Source organism: Leptonotus elevatus, chromosome 8 (assembly GCF_054856555.1).
Source record: "Leptonotus elevatus isolate MCC_2025b chromosome 8, RoL_Lele_1.0, whole genome shotgun sequence".
Classification (NCBI taxonomy): Eukaryota; Metazoa; Chordata; class Actinopteri; order Syngnathiformes; family Syngnathidae; genus Leptonotus; species Leptonotus elevatus.
The window spans coordinates 12,989,602-13,010,188 of record NC_141246.1 but is presented as its reverse complement, the minus strand read 5'-3'; the positions used below and the strand labels follow the sequence as shown (position 1 = coordinate 13,010,188).

The 20,587-nt window shown below is 42.7% G+C and overlaps 1 protein-coding gene across 1 annotated transcript; it reads right to left on the bottom strand.

The window, feature by feature from the left end:
• Positions 1-1,583: 1,583 nt before the first annotated feature.
• LOC147169820 (uncharacterized) lies at positions 1,584-20,111 on the bottom strand. The gene is made up of 9 exons (XM_086083506.1): positions 19,717-20,111; positions 13,046-13,140; positions 12,710-12,791; positions 9,943-10,294; positions 7,231-7,302; positions 6,003-7,030; positions 3,754-4,580; positions 3,132-3,362; positions 1,584-3,028 (listed from the first exon to the last, which is right to left on the bottom strand). The coding sequence occupies exons 1-9, from the start codon at positions 19,809-19,811 to the stop codon at positions 2,775-2,777; spliced, it is 3,036 nt and encodes a 1,011-aa protein (XP_085939632.1). The 5' UTR covers positions 19,812-20,111; the 3' UTR covers positions 1,584-2,774.
• Between the last annotated feature and the right edge of the window lie 476 nt (positions 20,112-20,587).

Genomic DNA, 20,587 nt, shown 5'->3' with positions numbered 1-20,587 from the left:
AGTCTACGTCGAGACCCCTCGTCTATTCTTAGACGTTTAAATAACCGCTAATGGACGTCTATTTATATATATATATATTTGCCAGACGTCAACTTTTATACCAAATTAAAACTCCATTCCACGTCGTATAGATGTTAAACATATTATTCATAACAAACCAAAATTAAAGGAAATGAAAGTTGTCAAAATTGAATGTTGAATGCTTCTTCCTCAGGTCATTGAATCGGTGGAGGCTGGTGTCTGTGGATCTCACTCTGCTTCGTTTGTCCTTCCTTCCTTTCCTCAGTCTCTCCTTTGGTCTCCCTGATTTGTTGGAATTTAGATGTTTCTGGGGTTGGTGAAGAACTCTGGTTGGTGGCCCGGTGGGTGGTGTCTGGTCGGTGCTGGATTTCACCTTCCTTTGTTTTTTTTGGTCCTTCCTCGGGTCTCCTGACGGCGGTGTTCGGTTTAGGTGAACGGTATGGGGATTTTTTTTATTATAGGTTTTTGGTGAACTAATGAATACACGCACGCACGCACGCACGCACATACACCTACACATACAAAAAAAAAAAAAAGAGCAATGATGATGACATTACCGAATGAGCTCTTTTATAAAAAAAAAAAATAAATAAAAATAACATTGAATGTTAAATCAGGTTGTCTAAAAAAGGGACCACATTTAACCTGTGATCCTTACCTTGTAGTTCCAGGACGACAATTCACATCACGTGTTTTTGGAACATTCAATTAGGTTTCAGTAACACAAATGCCATGCTTATTTTACCATTGGATATAAATTAAAAAAAAAAAAATCTTTAAAGAGCTCAGTATTGTTCATTCGGTAATGTCATCATCATTGCTCTTTTTTTTATATATATTTTTTTATTTTGTATGTGGGTGAGTATGTGTGTGCGTGCGTGCGTTAGTTCACCAAAAACCTATTTTTAAAAAAACATACCGTTCACCTAAACCGAACACCGCCGTCAGGAGACCCGAGGAAGGACCAAAGAAAAGAAAGGAAGGTGAAATCCAGCACCGACCAGACACCACCCACCGGGCCACCAACCCCAGAAACATCTAAATTCCAACAAATCAGGGAGACCTCAAGAGACCAAAGAAGAGTCTGTGTTACGTGCCCTATATATCTATAAAAGTGTATTGTGCAAACCTAGTGCAGTGAGTTAAGAGGAGCGACCAGTGTATAATTTAAACACTTGGTTTTGTTTTGAACTTGGGGTGGAAAAGTGGCTTAAAGTCTACAAAATTACAAGTTAAAAAAAAAAATGACATATCTAACTTACAACCCATACCACAGCAGACCAACATTACACTGTATTAAGTGTGTACCTTCAGGAGTCCTGGCTGCGTTGCGGACATGAGGTGCATCTTGCCGCCAATATTCACTGTCGTCACTGTGGCGCGGCGGGGAAACGGATGAATAATAAATTCTGCGGCCTGCAGATTGGCTGAAGAAAATCAACAAAGATGAGGCCCTAAAGACACAAACATGACACCCACTGTGGCTTCCCTGTGAAACTCGTCCCAAATAAGAAAGCAAAATTGGTCACAAAGGGACAACCACAATACATATATCACAAGACTTGGGATTTTAAAATTTTATAAGACTTATAAAAAGAAAAACATAACACCAACCAAAGCAAGTCAAACTGTTTTTGTTTCTCTGAGATTTACAAAACAGGTTTATATACAGATAGTATTGACTCAGAAATGAAAGAGGCTACATATAGTCTACCAGTTTTTATAGTGATCATATATTTGTTATATACAACGTAAATGGCAAGGCTAGAGCAAGAACTAACATTACAGATTCGGCTAAAAGTCTGAATTAACTTCAAGTATCCATCTTAGGTTTTCATAGAAGCTTTTGAATGATGGATGAAGAGATTTTTCAACACAAGGATGTGTTGTAGCTGGAAAAAAAGAACAGCCATGGGAGAATACGACATTGGAGCAAACATGGAGCAAACATGGAAACAGAACAATCACGTTTCAGAGTTTGTAACCGCCTACTTTTGAAGACACGTCACACGAGCACGAGTCTCCTATTTACATATAAAGTGATCCAGTCGATACTGTAGTGTGACACGCAGGAAAAACACATTTTCTTGATGAAAGGACTGCACATGGTAAAGTGGACCAAAAAACGCTTTTGATTGTGGAAATGTCAACAAAACATTGCAGCTACGAGAAAACATTCTGATGTCACATATACATGAAATTTACAACTCCAACTCTGGAATTCCTGGACAAATGTACCGCCATTGCGAGATCTTCATAGACGAGCTCGTACCTCAACTTACCTTGAAGAACAAGAATGTAAATTGAATGATACAAAATTGAACACTGAGGTCAACTGCACAAATAGCAGGAAAAAAAAGTGTTTGGGTTCCTCTGCACTCGCATTAAATGTCTTTCTCTGCCTCCATCGACGGAAATGTGGTTGATGTAAAACCGCCAGGCACATGGACCTCTAATGCTACTCCATATCACAACACGAAGGGTTAAATGCCGCACATTTGCACATTGAGACGTCCATATAAAACACAGTGTATGCTTCAGTCGTTGTCACGTAACTGTCCAACACAGCACCTTAACAGAATGCTGTCTTACCACCAGAAACGTAAAAAAAAGAATAATAAAAAAAAAAAAAGTACTTGTTCTTGAAATGTCTTAAAATGTCTTCTACGGTCAGTGAAATCTACAGCTGTGAAATGTTAATAGCTGAGTATCAGGGACGCCTGCTGACCGCTATCACCCCCCTCGCCTCCTCCTCAGCACACGGTGAGGGGCAGCGGCTCGCTTTCACGCCGCTGATTCTTCTTCAGCAGCTGAATGCGATTGTGGCAATAGAATTTAATGGCCCGCCAGTCCCGCTGGTTGCTGACCAGCAGGGGGCACTGTTGCAGGCAGCGCTCGCAGTCGGCCTTGGCTGGAACTCGGAGCTCGTTGATGTTTTGGGTCAGGTGTTCTTCCACTGCAGCCCGCTCCGCCTCGGACCATGGACGCTTCAGCACACCGCGCTTTCCTGGGAGAAGACATCATCAAATAAAATAAACATTTAAAGGTTCACATTGTAGTTATTTGTAATTGGAATAACCTTATGAAACCCAAACAAAATGTCGTCTTACCCGAGCCTCTCCGTCGGTTAATTGGCAGCAGAGGAGGCGGAGCAAGCGACTGGGTGTTTTTGAGCTTCTTGGGTCGTCCCACTCGGCCGTTGTTCTTGCCCTTCCTGACATAGAGCAGGGTAGGTGTGGGTTTTGGAGTGGGGGCAAGTGTGGGGGACTCTGGATTCTCCTTGACTTGCTCCCCTTCAGATTCTCCCTCCGAAAAAGAGTCTGCAGAGTTTCCCGACATAACTGTGAATAGGTTGGAGGAAAGGGGAGACTTCATTAGTCTACTTATTGCAGTATTTCCCACCATTAGTGAGCCAAGGCACATATTTTATAAACCATCTACAGAACACAAAAAAAAGTAAATACACTGAAATGATGATATTGTCTCAATTTAGTCAGAAATTATCTTGCCACATGCAAAAAAATTAGGGCTTATTTCGTTGAACAAAAAGCTCTTATTCTGCAGTATGAGTGGCAACACTGCCATCTAGTGGCATGACATTTAATTGTTCTGCCTGTCAGTAGACCAATGAAGTGAAATTGCACAATTTCCCGTGGCACCGCATTCAAACGCCTTCCATTTACACAAAGACAACACGAAACAACATCAGTGTCGCTCGTCCGTCCAGCTCACCATCCAACTCCAAGCAGATGTGGTTCAGGCTCATTCCTCTGAAGAGCACTCCATCTCTCTCTCCGCACAGCACAACCCGGCCCACTCTGCCCATCAGGCCCGGATCTTGGCCAATTCCGGCGCAGTTCTGCGTCACATGGTACTCCCGCTCCAGGAAGTGCTCCAGCCTCTCCACTGCGCTGCTTCCCGGCTGGCCCTGCTCCTCCCCCTCGCCGAGAAGCAGCAGCTGCGTCAAGATGGCCACCTGTCGCCGTACCCTTGTCTGGGTGAGGGCTCTGGGATTGCGGGTGCCGCTGGAGCGGGCCAGGCTTCGGAGGAGGTCTGTGCCTCGCAGGGGCGTGGCCGGGGAGTGATAGGGCCTGGCGAAGATGTAAGGGTTGACCGGGTCCACGCCCACGTCTTGGCGCGTCTGCAGGAGGAGTTCCAGGCAGGGCTCGCAGTGAGGGGGGAGGATGAGAGGCTGGATGCGTCCACGTTTGCCCTGGACGCCGACCCGCGGCAGGTGGGAAAGAACCAGCCTCTCGAAGGGAGACAGGGAGGCCTCCAGCGGGGTGAGAGCGGGGGGAGAGCCAGGGGGAACGGGAACGGGGCACTGAGGAGTGACGCGCGCTCGGTACTCTGTGATGGACAACTTGGATACCTCGCACTCGCGCCGGCGGTTGTACAGGATGAGGAGCGCCAGGCTGGAGTGGCAGAGGAGGCGCCAGGCCTCGGCTGACTGCATCTGGCGAGACAGCGACAGGAAGGCCGAATGCTGCAGCCGGCGCAGGTACAGAACGAGGGACGACAAGGACGACAGGAGGGGCAGCATCTGGTGACGTCCGGAACTGCAGAAAGGACAGACAGCAAAATGAGCATTTTATATCTATATTAAAATTAAGAGCCTACCCAAAACCTTGTTGCCTAATCATGTTGACGGCGAATGAGTTTCAGTTGGATTCAAAATGTCCACTTCTAACTACGGAAAACTTTTTCTTATTACTTTAAAATGGCTTACCTTAAGTAGAATCCCACCTTAGATTGTTACTAAAGGTAAAACCCTGGTTGGTTATTGCGCCATGACTACTAGTTACGTTTCTCCTTCAATTTTCTTTTGCCATTTGGAAAATACTTTTGCTGCCAGCTTGTTTATAATGCAGCATCTGCCACAACAAGGATTTTAAGCACCAAAAGGTGCAATAACCAAGTCAGGATTTTACCTTCGGCTGCAATGTGACACGGGAATTCGAGGTAAGGTAAGCCATTTCAAAGTGTAAAAAAGAAAACCTTTCGACAGTTAGAAGCGTTAGTTTTGAATCAAACTAAAGCTCATTCTATGCCGTCAACACAATCAGGGAACAGGGATTTAGGGTGCCGGTCCGAGCTCTACTGTTCTTGGTCTCAAAATAAGTTTCCTAAAAATAAAAAGAAGTGTTTAATTATTAATTTGAGTGTGTACTATGCCTGTGCATAAAAAAACAGTGACCCCACATATTCAGTTTGACATTCACAAATTCACACATTTTTGGGAGGGGGACTCAACCCTCCATTATTGGCTGAAAAGTCACCAAACAGGAGTTAACCTTTTATTTTTTTACCTTGGGGCCCAACTTTTCCTGTAAAAAAAAAAGTGGCCTGGGGCCCATTCAGAAATTATGATTTATGTTGACCCCCCCTTCACACACACTCCCTCCTGTGTCATAGTATTTACTTTAAATGCTAAATAGATAGCTAGACCTTTACCAAAACAGACCATAATTATCTTTGAATGTTTTTTATATAAAGCTACAGTATTGAACGGTACATTGGATTCAATAAATCTGGCGAATTTGAGTAAAAAGTACAAAATTGGCCAGTGGGAGGCAATTCTTTTTCCAAAGGGGCCACCTGTCACCTGGTATTGATTATCAAGGGCCACACCAACATGCTTATTTCATGTCGTTACTTAGTAAATTGTATTGATTTGAGAAAAATATGCTCGTGTAGCTATAGTTTATGAATAGGGTATAACAATTTTAAATACAAATAAAATTGCATATAGCACACCTATTAACTTTATATCACTATTTAATCAACATACCAAGTTTTTGCATCTACTCGCTTGCGCACTTTCAAAATAAACGCACATCATGTGGATTTTGTGTCATAACAACTGGCAGCTGGATGTGGCCCATGAGTCGTATAATTTAGGCTGATTTAGGTGAGTGGCAATGCAATGAGGGGAGTGAGACAATAATTGGCAAAAATTCCTTAAGGCAGTTAAGCGTTACCTTAGCGAGTCTTTTTCCTTATCCTCAGTCCCACTTTCATCTTCCACATCCATCGCGCCATTCTCTTCCTCTTTGTCCTCCTCTTCCTCGGTTTTTTGTTTGGGCACCTCTTTGGACAACTCGTTTCTGAAGGACTGAGCACACCTGACCTCCACGTCCTCCTCTTTGGGCCTCTTTGCCTGCACTACCTCTACAACATCTTCATCTTCCTCTTCATCCGGTCGTTCTTTCTTCAGCCTCCTCCATCCTCCTTTTCTGGGCGGAGTCACAGCCACCGGGGGCGGACTCCTCTTGAGGACCGACACCGCCACGGCGTTCTGCTCTCGCGGAGGCGTCACTGCGGGTGACGCCGGGGCCGGCGATTGTTTGGCTGGGGTCGGAAGGCATAAGGAGAGGTCCTGAACATCGCCGTGTGTCGCGACAGGTGACGTCTTTGCGTTGTGATGAGCGTGGGCCGCGGCGACATTTGTGTTATGCGTGTGCAGGCGGGGCATCTGAGTGTAACGCTCCACGAGAGCAGAGCACACGTCCGGCTGGTGGGCATGGTGTTTGTCTAAATGGCGGCCCAATGAGCGGAAGTGGCGTCCGCAGTAGTCACAAGTTTGCCGCATGGAGTCTATGGACACGCCTCCTCGGGGGCCATCCGTGTTGCCCGTGCTGCTGGGGCTGAGAGGAGCGGCGGGAGCTTTAAACACAGGTTTGGTTGAGGCGGAGAAGGAGGAGCTGGGGGAAGAGGGCAAAGGAGAGTGGGAGGACGGGAGAGGACGACTGGACGAGGCGGGTGCCGCGTGTCCAGACTGAGTCCGATGGGGGGTCTTTTTCCTCGAGGAGGTGCCACGCCGCTTCTTGCGCCGACGTGCCGTGCGCCCGCGGGGGCTTGTGTTGTCCTCATCTCCTGCGTCGGACTCACTGGCGTCAGAATGTGAGATGGGTGAGGATGAGGGGGAAAGGGACCAAGAGGGAGTGACGTAATCCTGGTACTGATGTTGCGTCTTCGGTCGCTGGGTGGTCAACATGGGTTCGTCCTCCTGAGAGTTTAATTACAGCAAATACATAAATAAAGACTTTCCATGTATATACAATCACAAGGTAATGGTTCAAGGAGTCATAAACCAGAGAAAGTAGCTGGACTGCTAAATGAGGTACAAATTTGCATGAATCCAAACAATTTACAACATTAATGATTCAAAATGGTGAATTAAGTCAACACTAGCAGGTGGACATCTACCTTTTTGATGTTGTTATTCTCCGTGTCAGAGTTACACTCATTTTGTGCTGGAGATATGGAACCACGGAAACCCTGCGGAACACAAACCGGTATAGAAATAGAGATATAATGCTTATTAACTCATTCACTGCCATTGACGGCTATAAATGTAAAAAAAAATCTTTTGAACTATTTCTGTTAGTTTAACATTTGTTTCCCACTTTTGGTAACAAGAGTATGAAAACCTAGAAAACAAAGTTATTGTACATTTAGAACAGATATAAAATTTGTGATTAATCGTGAGTTAACTAGTGAAGTCATCCGCTTAATTGCAATAAAAAAAAAAAGGTAATCGCCTGACGAGATGATTATTAGAAATGAGGGCGATTACATTTTTGAATCGTAATTAATCGTATGACTTCAATAGTTAACTCACGATTAATCACAAATGTTATATCTGTTCTAAATGTACAATAAAAAAACGTATATGTTTTCATACTCTTGTTAACAAAAGTAGAAAAAAATGTTTAAACTAATAGAAATAGTCTAAATATTTTTTTTTACGTTTATAACCGTCAATGGCAGTGAATGAGTTCATGTTTGTCAAAACAATCATCCTTTGGTGACATTTAGAACGGGTGTCATCTGATTAAGATGCATGGAGTCTTAACTGATGCTTATCACTCATTGGATTTCTTCCAAGACTAAATAATAAATGTGGCTTTGGAAGATATCGTGCACTCCCTCTAACCTCTGATCTAAGTATGTCAATTTACTTTCTTTAGTCTAAATGGAAGTGGCTCTCATCGACATTTTGTTGGGGGCGAAAAAAGGATTCAATTGAATGGAAACCATGAGAGGAACAGATGTCACCCACTAACAATGGTTACAGTTACCTAAGCGCTATAGGTAGGTGTTGGAGCTCAGTCATCACCATAGTAACGACATGCCCCAGCTTTGCGTGTATGTGCATGAGAGCATGTGTGTCGTGTGAATGTGTATGTGTATGTGCACCTGTGTGACGATACCCATTGTTGCCTCCCTGAGGCAATCTGCCTGTAAGGTTAATTCTTCAGTCCATGAGCCACCACACACACACACAACATTTTTTGCTGAAAACCTACAAATGCATGTTACAATCCACATGCAACCACCAAACCATTGTAGGTGACCCATTGGCAGGGCGATGCATTTGTCCCCAGGGGCAGTGAGCATAGGGAGTTTTCAGCTGTTATTTTAGAACTAACATTAATTAAGTGCCGTCCTTTTTTTTGGTGACACATTCTGGCACAGTGTACATTATTTGTACGTGATACTTGAGGTGTGATAACTCAGTCATTTATAGATTTTTTTTCTTTACTCTCAACCACTCAAAATGTTCAGTGGCATTAGGCGTATCCATATATAGTTTTTATTTTTATTTTTTTTATTCGCCTTTTGCAAAAAAAAATTCCGGCTTCAATTGAAGTGCAAGAAAAATCATTAATTGGTCTGTGGCGCCACCTGGTGCTGTAGGGGTGTAAACACTCAATAATAAAATTTTCACTGAAGTCTAATTACAACACCACACTGAATTGATACATGCCATAATCCCGAAAAATGCATTGAAATACATCAGGTTTAAAATATGTTAAAAAAATACAAATTATAATGGGTGTCTATACATCCTAATAATGGACCTGTGCCATACTTTGGGTAGTATTTATGTTACTCCCATATGCAATAACAGAGAAATTACAGCACAGTGCCATTTTGAACATCTACATGTTTTTCACAATCCGGAAAAATGTGAGCTCACAAAGCTTTTACAATGCTTTCTCTTTGATTGAAAATATCAAAAACATTAAAATGTCCATAAAATGTACAGGGACGGCAAGAGGGTGTTTTAAATTGTCTATTACCCTCATTCACTGCCATTGACGGCTTTAGACGTCAAAAATTCATTTGAACTATTTCTAGTAGTTTCACATTTCCCCACTTTTGTTAACAAGTTATGAAAACCTTGAATTGTTTTAGAACAGATATACAATTTGTGATTAATCGTGAGTTAACTAGTGAAGTCATGCGATTAATTACAATTACAAATTGTAATCGCCTGATGCCCCTAATTTTTAATATTTTTTTCTTAATTTAAAAAAAAATAAAAAAAATAAAATAAACATTTTATTTAAAAAAGAAAAAAGAAAAGATTATTAAAAATGAGGGCCGTCGGGATTTTAATCATAATAAATCGCATGACTTCACTAGTTAACTCACGATTAATCACAAATTTTATATCTGTTCTAAATGTACAAAAAAAAAGTAGGTTTTCATACCCTTGTTAACAAAAGTGGGAAAAAAAATGTTAAACTAATAGAAATAGTTCAAATGAATTTATGTCGTCTATAACCGTCAATGGCAGTGAATGGGTTAAATACCAAGATAAAAAAATATTTGGAGACAAACATAAAACACAAGTTCTTCATTACAGCCTAATGACTGGAGGTATTTAGAGTTAAATAATAATAATAATAAAAAATAACACCTAATTGTGAGCAGTTTGAGTTTTTCTATTTAATCAAACTACAATTCCTGCGGATTTTTTGTTCTGGTCTGTTGAGGAAAGTGTTGGCCATTTTGTTTCCTTTGTGAAGCATGTTCATTGAAAAAATATCAGAAAAGTGGACCTAAGGGTTTAAGTAACAGATTTCTACACTTGTTTTGTTTTTTCCCTAAGTATTTGAAGGTACTAACCAGGTTCTCGCCCCACTCGGTCAGACTGTAGTCCACAGTGATCTCCTCCCCTTTGGTAATGTCTCGGATGGCAATGACCACAAGTCGCACCTGGCTGCCACAGTGAACCTCCCTGATGCGACAGTTAGGGGAAGGTGGGAAGGAGCTGGTTGCCGAGCCGGTTGTGGAGGCCACTGGGGCAGTCGGTGCTGTAGATGTGGAGGTGACAGAAGGGGCTTGAGCAGAGGTCGCCGGGGCAGGGGCAGGCACTGGGGTTGGGGTCCGAGCTGAAGAGGCAGCTGGTGTGGAGGCGAAGCTGGAGCTAGCCTTGGATGCGTTGGAGATTTTGTCATGAGTTGGCTCTGATGGACCGCTAGAAGAAAAGGTAACACAGGCACAATATGCAACTTTTTTATAAACAGTATATGTAAATAAATCATATTAAATAAAAAAATCAGTACCGAAAAAGTCGCGTATTTTGGGGGTATATATGTGTAAATGATGCACACAGTATAGTACAGTGGTCTGCAACATGCGGCTGCAGAGCTGCATGTGGCTCTTTTATTCTTCTGCTGTGCCTCTGTGACTTTGGAAAATAAATAATGAATATTCCATGTAAATTCCTTAATTGTTTAATGTAATGTAATTTGGAATTGGAAGATCATGGTGCTCTTGCAATATTAAAAACAAAATTATTATTTTTTGGAGTCACTCAAAATATGCATCACAAGAGCAGATGTGCGACACCTGGCGCCAAGATTGACTGCACTATTCAATCCCCGGTAAGCCAACCATGATTTGTGCGTGTGTGTGTGTGAAGAAAACAGAATGTTTAATTCTACTGTATTCAAACAAACATCGCTCACGCCTCACAGATCTCAGTTTACAATTAGGTGCGAAAACGATGGCAATGTCTCCATCCCTGATGTGCCGCCAATGTACTCTTGAAATTCAGGAGCAAAAATCACATTAACCAGATACGATAAATATCATAATTGCTATTTTGCACATTTTCATTTGACATTGCTAATTGAAACCGTTCTTTTCAATTCAAGTTGACAGCGAACTGCAACGCGTGATGAAATGGTGACAGAACAAAGAAGCGGACTTTTGGTTCCCTGCAGGTGGATAATTTAAGCTTGGCTTTAATTTCATGAATGCGAGGACAGAAATAGACATTGACCGATTTATTTCAACGTAAGCGCCAATCAAGCGTTTTTTTAAAGTGGGTTTAAAATGTATTTGTAACATATAGAAACTAAATTTTGGATTCTCTGTAGCAGTTCACTGATTTCATAACTGCAATTCACTACAGCTGTTTCTATAGGGTTATCCTTATGTTTAGATGTCAAAACCGTACCGATAAGTATGAAATTCTAATTGCACATCTTGAAGAATAATCTATTTTAGGTACAGATTCTTGTGTTGTTGTTTTTTGTACTAGGTATTTAAAATAAAAATATACAAACAGTACCGTAGTATGATACAATACAGTGGTGCTTTAATAGTGTCGTGACAAATGAGGTTTTTTTTGTCTTGAGACATGAATGCGCTTCAGACCGCCACTGCTTGATGGCGGCAGCACACTTCACAACATAAAGCCACCATCAAATTCACTTTGGATTCCTTGCAGTGGAAGGACCATTTCAATACCTTGGTGGCGATAATAATAATAAGCTAGTTTGCCAAGGACAATACATCAGGTACTAGGGGTGCACCGATTTATCGGCCCCGATTTCCTTAATTAGGGGGTGGGGGGCGGTGATCGGCAGATCCACTTAAAAATAAATCAATCTTTTCCACCCTCAGAGGTCTGAAAGAGTCAGCCGCTGTCCTCTTCTGCTGAGATGACGAATTAGGCTTTTCATTTTTATTTGGGAGAACTACTTCATGCTCGGTTAAAACGACACGTTTGTATTATTTCACAGCTGTCGTTCAATGTTTTCCACTAGAACAAAACTGGAACCCTGAAGGTGTATGCTGCTTGTTATGGAAAAAAAATCGGGATCGGCGGATCAGACTTTTTAAAAGATCTGGAATCTGCGATCGGCTAGAAAATTGTGATCGGTGCACCCCTATCAGGTACAGTTGTGTTGTGTTTGCATTATCTGTTTGTGATCATTTGCATTTCCGTTCATTTCAGTGGATAAAGATGTTTTGAGATATGAGTGTAATCATTGAACAAATTTAACTTGTATCTCAAGGCAGCACTGTAGTTTTATCCCAATAGAACCACAACAAACAATGTTGAATAAATCCTCAGTGACTGCGCTAATTCATAGTAAGAATTATCTTTGTAATGGTGGAATTTTCAATCGAATTTTGTGCTTGACCTCATCAATGTCCTATTTAAACCCTTCAGCAATAAAGTGCTAGTATGACTACGATAAAATGTCCGGGGATGTGCAGTATTTTCAGGACACTGCTACTGTTTTTTTTTTTTCATTCTCTTTAGGCCAACACATTCTTCTAAAGTGTGTGTTTTTTTAGTGCCCAATTACCGCTAATGCAAACCAAGAGGTGTAGTAGTCTGGCTAAGTGTGTCGGAATCGGCAGGATTCTGATAAGTTGCTCTCAAACAAAAAGTCTCCTCAAGTACAATTCATTCTTTCACAGGACACGTTCTCAAAACAGTCTGAATGCTTGTTTGTCTTCATGCGCCCCGCCATTTGACTTGGAAACAGAAACCAAGGCGTTCCCTGCCACTTGCCTCAAGTCAGCTGCGATCGGAAACCAGGCGGATGGATGGAGGCGATGGGATCGTCGTTATTAGGTAACCGCAACTCACCAGTTGTTGGTGGATGCTTCTGTCTTGTGCAGCGACCCATCCGGTGTGGGACGTTTACTCTCGGCTGCTTCCTTACGATCACCTGAGAGAATAAACAGCAATCCTTGTCAGAAGGATTACAAGTGCGCACACACCCACGCAAACAAACGACGACACTAATGCACGCGCGCGCGCACATACGCCATTCCTCTAGTCACGTGCGCTGCTGCGTGTATGTACAGAATCGCACACACAGAAGTAGGTCACACTCAATTGCACAAGCTCCGCCTCCATAACAATCCCACTGACAGATGCGCGCGCGCGCACACACATTAAGAAAACCACATGTACACACACCTCTGCAGTGTGTCTGCTCAGGGTTGTTCTCCTCCTCAGCGGACGTAACAAAGACTTTCACAGGTGTCCCTTTCCGTTTCCTTCCACAGCCACGCCTGGAGAACAAACGCACGTCATTATCATTTAGTCAATAGACGTGCTGGCCAAAACTTCATATGAATCAGATCGGAGATTGATCGATAAAACTGTCGGCCGCCTAGAGATTGATACAACAGGTCGTCGGTCGTCTCGGAAGCGAACGAAATGAGTAAAGCAAACAAAACAAATAAAACATGTGAGATCCGAGCCCAAAGGCAAAGCAAAACCCATTTACAAGTAACCTTCGTTGTATATGAACCTACCAGAACTAACTAACAGGTTACACACCGACTTCCTTAATCGTTACTTAACTTTACCACCCCCCGATATTGGATCGGTTCTGATCACAGATCTCTCTGTACGGTTTTCCTTTTGCCTTTTTCGTGTCACCCGTTGTTTCATTTCCATGACACTGAAGCCTCGTTAAAGTAGGCCATAAGAAGATCATGCGTTGGATTTACAAGTATCCTTTACTGTCCTGATGATGCCATGTTGCAGACATAAGAGTCACAGAAAAGTAGCGGCATGCAAAAACATTGCAAAAAAATATTTGGGAGGGGGGGTCCTTTAATTCATTCACTGCCATTGACGGCTATAGACGTCAAAAATTCATTTGAACTATTTCTATTAGTTTAACATTTTTTCCCACTTTTGTTAACAAGAGTATGAAAACGTTTTTTTTTGTACATTTAGAATAGATATAAAATTTGTGATTAATCGTGAGTTAGCTAGTTAAGTCATGCGATTAATTACAATGAAAAAATAATAATCGCCTGACGCCCCTCATTTTTAATAATCTTTTCCTTATTACAAAAAACATTATTAAAAATAAAAATAAAAATATTAAAGAAAAATAAAAGATTATTAAAACAATTTTAAAAAATCATCTGATTTTCCACCAACACTTTCCTCAACAGACCAGAACAAAAAATCCGCAGGAATTGTAGTTTGATTAAATAGAAAAACTCAAACTGCTCACAATTAGGTGTTTGTTTTTTTTATTATTTAACTCTAAATACCTCCAGTCATTAGGCTGTAATGAAGAACTTGTGTTTTATGTTTGTCTCCAAAAGTTTTTTTATCTTGGTATTTAACTCATTCACTGCCATTGATGGTTATAGACGACATAAATTCATTTGAACTATTTCTATTAGTTTAACATTTTCCTCCCACTTTTGTTAACAAGAGTATGAAAACCGACTTTTTTTTGGTACATTTAGAACAGATATAAAATTTGTGATTGATCGTGAGTCAACTAGTGAAGTCATGCGATTAATTACGATTAAAATCCTGACGGCCCTCATTTTTAAATAATCTTTTTTCTTTTTTTAAATAATAAAATATTTTTATTTTATTGTTTTTTTATAATCTTATTTTTCTAAAGAAAATATTATTAAAAATTAGGGGCATCAGGCAATTAAAATTTGTAATCGTAATTAATCGCATGACTTCACTAGTTAACTCACGATTAATCACAAATTTTATACCTGTTCTAAATGTACAAAAAAAAATCGAGGTTTTCATACTCTTGTTAACAAAAATGGAAGAATATGTTAGACTAATAAGAAATAGTTCAGATGAATTTTGACGTCTATAGCTGCCAATGGCAGTGAATGAGTTAATAAAAGAAAAAGGAAGCGAGAACACCAAGTGCACAGACAGAAGAGAAGAGAAAGTGTCATTCGGCACAGATATCAACCAGACCCACAGTCTTCGCATTGATCCAATCCACTCCCATCTGGACTCATGATACTATGTGTGTGCGTGCGTGTGTGCGTGCGATTGACCACATCAATCTGGATAGCGTCCTTCTACTGCCCCCTCAGGCAGTGTGAGGAAAGGATTTTCTCTTTAATTAACCACCTCAAATGTGATATGCAAATCCATGTAAAGCCATCCGTGGATAAGGATGGGCTTCATTCCAGAGTGGGCACCCAAAAGCATAACACCCCCCCCCCCCCGCCCCTCCTTCAAGTGGGCTGCTGTGATGTCATGCCAATGTGTGGGTGTGGCTTGTGTGTGCGTGCGTGTCATACTATTTGCTTACGGTACATGAAAACATGTGTTTTTGAATCCTAAACATTTGTAAATGTATAGAAATTGTTGGAATTTGGCCAGTTCACTTCCTGAGGCTGACTTCATGGGACCGGTGCGCCAATAAAATTACCAATAAAGCCAATTACTCCTTACCCTAACTTTTAGCTTTGGGCCAATTAAAAGCTTTGATGTGATCGTGAGGTCATATAAGTTTACATCCCTGCATGTGTGCAGCAATTCTGTTTTTTTTTTCTTACCTAGCTTAACAGGTGAAGCAAGGCGACATTGGTATAATACTTGCAACTTGGAAGCAAATACTTCAGGTCAAGACTCAAAAGTAGAGCTTGATCAATGTGGATTCGATTCCACTATTTGGCAAAGTTCCGAAAACCGATTAATCGATTAAAAGAAAATACAGTGAATAAAATCACTTCTTCCGTCCCTTAAATAAGAAGTCAACAAAAACAAAAAAATCCTTTACAATTGACAATTCCGAGCTTACGTCAAAATGGCGGGTCTAATGCTGCATTTGAGGAGTGTGCACAGCAACTTAGAATCTTTTCAACCTTGAAAAAATATTTTTGTAACCCTTCTCATGAAACATTTTATTTTTTTATTTGTCATTTGATACAATGTGGGGGGGCGGGGGCAATTTGTTTTGGTTTGAAAAGTGCTAATATCAGCCATATGGTTGGTTTCTGAGCGGGAATTAAATGCGTTTGAATAATAAATAATCGTCATGGACATGCAACATGACAGTTTGACACGCATGACATTAACATCATGAGAGATCCTTTTTAAAAAAATGACTCCCCAGTAAGGTTAACACGGACCCAGAAACGTTCAAGAAGCCCTGACCATGTTCCGTGCAAATGTCCGTCTCATTCCTTTTGACCTGTAGAGGGAGACACTGATGCAACCGTCGCTTCCTTTGTCACCTGTAGAAGAACATTTGAGCTGCAGCCCACTTCACTTGCGCGTCGACGACTTTTGGTGAACTTTCGTGCCTGCGTTTATATGACTCGAACCCCTTCAAGCTCGTCATTGACTCTGTCTCACTTCCGTCCTTGCACATTTATCTCCCTTCTCCTCTTTAACCCAACACACACACGCACACACACACTGATCCACACTCAGGACTCATATGTGCGTGCGCAAACACACACAGCTCACAGTCCACACGTGCGCATGCACACACACATTTGCACACGTGCGCACACACACACACACACACACACACACACACACCTCCCCCTCTCTGGCCCACAAGCGCACGCACACACACACACACACTCACGTACACACTCTCACACGCAAACAGGCACTCAGCGACACACACACACGCACACACCCCTCCCTTTCAGGCTTGCAGGCACGCAAACACACACACACACACACAAATATCCTCTCTCTAGCCAAGCTTGCATGCACGCACACACACCCTCCCCCTTCACTAAAGCTCACAAATACACACACACACGCTCTCTCTCTCTCTCTCTCAAATAACCAAACCCACAGTCTCATGTTCCATCTCTGACACACACACAATAGTGAGCACGTACACAATCTGCACTTTCTCAGATGCACACATAACTGCTGTGATAAATTGTGTAGTCGTGTTCATTAATACACACTACTCACTCTCCTCTCATACACACTCGTTCATACGACGCGGACGCGCACTTACGTGTACACCTTCGCACACAACACATGCGCACTCATACGCGCTCGCTTCACATATGTCAAGATTGAACACAAACACAGATACTCACTTTGCAAGCTTCATGTACTGTGCACTTTGTTCTCACACACACACACACACACACACACACGCATGTATACACACAAAATTGTCAATAATATAACAGGAAAACACACACACACTCAACCGCCCTCATTTTCACATATACCATACCACCACCCACACACACACAGGCGTGCACGTACAACTTTTGCTTGGAGCATAGGTACACACGTACACACACACACACGTGCTTGTCTTTGTATCTTAGTGGGGACATCTCAATGACATCATGTATTTCAAAGCCAACCTTCACCATCACAACTGATGGCCTGACCTCAACCCTTACCGTAACCAAAATCCAATTCAAACCTAAACTAAAAAAGTCTTGACCCTCAAATAGAACTTGTGGGCCCCACCAAAATGTCGGTACCCACAGTGATAGTTAAACCGGGAATATGGACCTCACAATATAGCAAAAACCAGTGTCCTTTCCCTCTTTCATAAACAAAGTAGATGCATAAACACAGTCCCTTCATCTGACAAACACACACACACACACACACTGCCCTTGTCTAAGAGACATACAAACCTTGTGCCTGTCTCACCCCTCACACACACACACGCACCTTACTTTCTTCCTGACTGCAGAACACACACAAGCAGAACAAATACACACACACACACACACACACACACACACACACACACACACACACACACACACACACACACAGCAAATGCACTAGCTACCAAGCCCTCTTTTTCTGTTTCCAAGACACAAACACACACACACACGCTCACCCTCCCCTTCAAAAGCTTGCACGCACACAAGACACACATACGCCGCACACACACACACAAATACTCTCTCACACGCACACATACACCGCGTCACACACCCTCCCTTCTCTTTTCCTCTTAAACACATACACACACTGTACTGACGGCAACACACACACACTCCATCTTCTCTTTGAGACACATACAAGCGCGCACACACAGACACACACAAACACACACACACACACAGACACAGACTCGATCTTGTGTGTCCATCACACACATTGCACATAAGTATACTCTTCAGGTAGCACTTTTGACATTACTTGATGCTGAATTTTGTCTACACACACACACACACACACACACACACACACACACACACACACACACACACACACACACACACACACACACACACACGTATGTAACAGGTATGCACTATACGCTAATAATCATACAATTATTAAACAAATAGTCCCTTAGAGTCACACACACCTTCTCTCACTCACTTTCTTGCACTCACTCACTCACGCACACACACACCCTCCCCCACTCTTCTAACACACATGTACGTGCAAACACACACTTCTCCCTCCCCTTCCTTGTGTCTCTAACACACTTCCCCTCTATCTCTCTCTCTCTCACATGCGCACACACACACCATATATGTGCTCCCTCTCACACACAAGCACACACACGTCCTTCACGTCACATGTCTCTGTATGCCTTCTGACACATGGCAAACTCACCTATAGTACCCCCCCCCCCACACACACACATTGTCATTCACCACACACAAACAACACACACACACACTCCTAGCGCTTTGTCATACACTCCTTGCATACTGCTCCCCCTTCCATCTCACTCCCTCTCTCTCTCTCACTTAGACACACTCACCACACACACACACTCACCACACACACACGTGTCTGTCTCTGTCACGCACACACTCACTCCCCCTCCCATCCCTTACACACACTCCCCTCCTCCTTCCTCTGCCCTCGCACACACATCCATGCAGCAACACACACTGCCCTCCCCTCCCCCCCCTTCCCTCTCTCTCATGCACACACACACACACAAGCACACACACGTTTCCATACTTGAGAGGACATAGTGTTGACTGGCTTGTTTCTTGGCAAGCAGTCACTTCTGACTTGACCTTTGACCACAACGCATTTTCGCCACCTTCCGCTATCATCATCGTTGTTGCCATAGCAACTTGCTCTTGGACCCCAAAAGGCAGATGAGGCCCCATAAGATGTGATGTGTAAACAGATTGATGTCCCCATAACATAGGGATAACCAAACACACACACACACACAAATAACATACACTCTCTTTCTCTTCTCTCTCTCTCGCTCTCTCTCTCTCTCTTTCTCTCTAGCGCTCTCTCTCACACTCACACACACACAAAGCTGCTCGTTTCTCTCACGCTTTCTCCCCCTCCCTTCTGTGTGCGTGTGTCCTCTCCAACTCACACACATGCTCACCCCCCACTCCCCAACACACACACACACACACAACCACGCACTTCCGCACGCACGCACACAACTCACACCCAAACACACGTTCACACAGAATAGTAATAGCAAACATTTCTCAAACTTTTTTATTTTGTATAACGGTAACTACAATGTTTATTTACACTGGATTGTCAAAAAACTCCGTATTGAAACTGGTAAAAGTAACACAAGAGGCACATGTGACCTGTTTTGGAAGGGCAGTTTGTGTGTTAAGTTCACTGTCTCGCGCACGTGCACGCGCGGAGAGAGCCTCCTCGCTGGTGCGTTCGATGAAAGTCGTAAAAAAAACGAGCGTGACACACACAAAAAGGCGACTTTCTCAAGCGACCACAACAAGTCATATATGTTTACAACTTGTTGTCACAAAGGGGACACTCTCCCGCGTACACGCGCGATACACACCCACACCGGGTCTCGCTGTCATTGGTGAGGAGGAACTCTTATGAAATGTTGTCCCCTTGTTTTGGTCCTTACGGTGACGGTTAAACGGCCGACTCACCCCCGCAGCGGTGCTGCCGCTTTGACGCCGTCTCCGTCCCTGTCATGAGCGTGTGTCTCCCGGTACTCGTGTGGCGACCGCTCGGTCTCCGCCATGTCTGCCGCTCAGCCTCTCTCGCTCGAGTCGCCGCTCTTCAGCTGCTCAACTGGCTCTCACCAAGGTTATTACAGACGAGTCCACTGTGGCAGAGCGTAGGGGGGTAGTGCAAGGCCCATACCCGGGGGGGAAATTGGATTCGTTTTAAAATAGTGTCATAACTCAGTGAGCCAAAATCTGGAGAGGGACTTTTTAACCAACGAACACTCAAAACAGCATTTCACTGAAGCAAACAAAGAAGTCGTATATGACAGACGAAGGTCCTCGTCACCCCCGTGACGGAATGGACGCGCCTACAAAGCAGCTGAAGGGGAGGGGGAGTGAGTACACAGCATCTTCGAAGCTGATTCGCAAGTACGCTTTTCAATGAATCGTCACAATAAAATGATGTGAACAGATAAACACAGTCTCCCTAATAAGACTAAAAACTAGCAAAGGCACGGTAACACGTATTTCCTTGTTTTGTTTATTTTATAGAACGTGTTCGTTGCATCAACTTTTATGATTTGGATATCAACAGTCATTAATGCTTTATGTTTCTTCAAATCTATTCAATTACAAACAAGCTTATTTGGTCTGATTCCAATCATTCTAGACACATAATTAGATTGTACTATGTTATTTATTTTATTTTATTATTATTTTATATATATATATTTATTTAATTTTATTTATGTATGTCCAATCAAATTTTGACCTTATGTGCTGCCATTTCATTCTAGTCTGCCCAGGGCCTGTAGAATGAATCAGAAACCGTCAAACTCATTTCGATTCT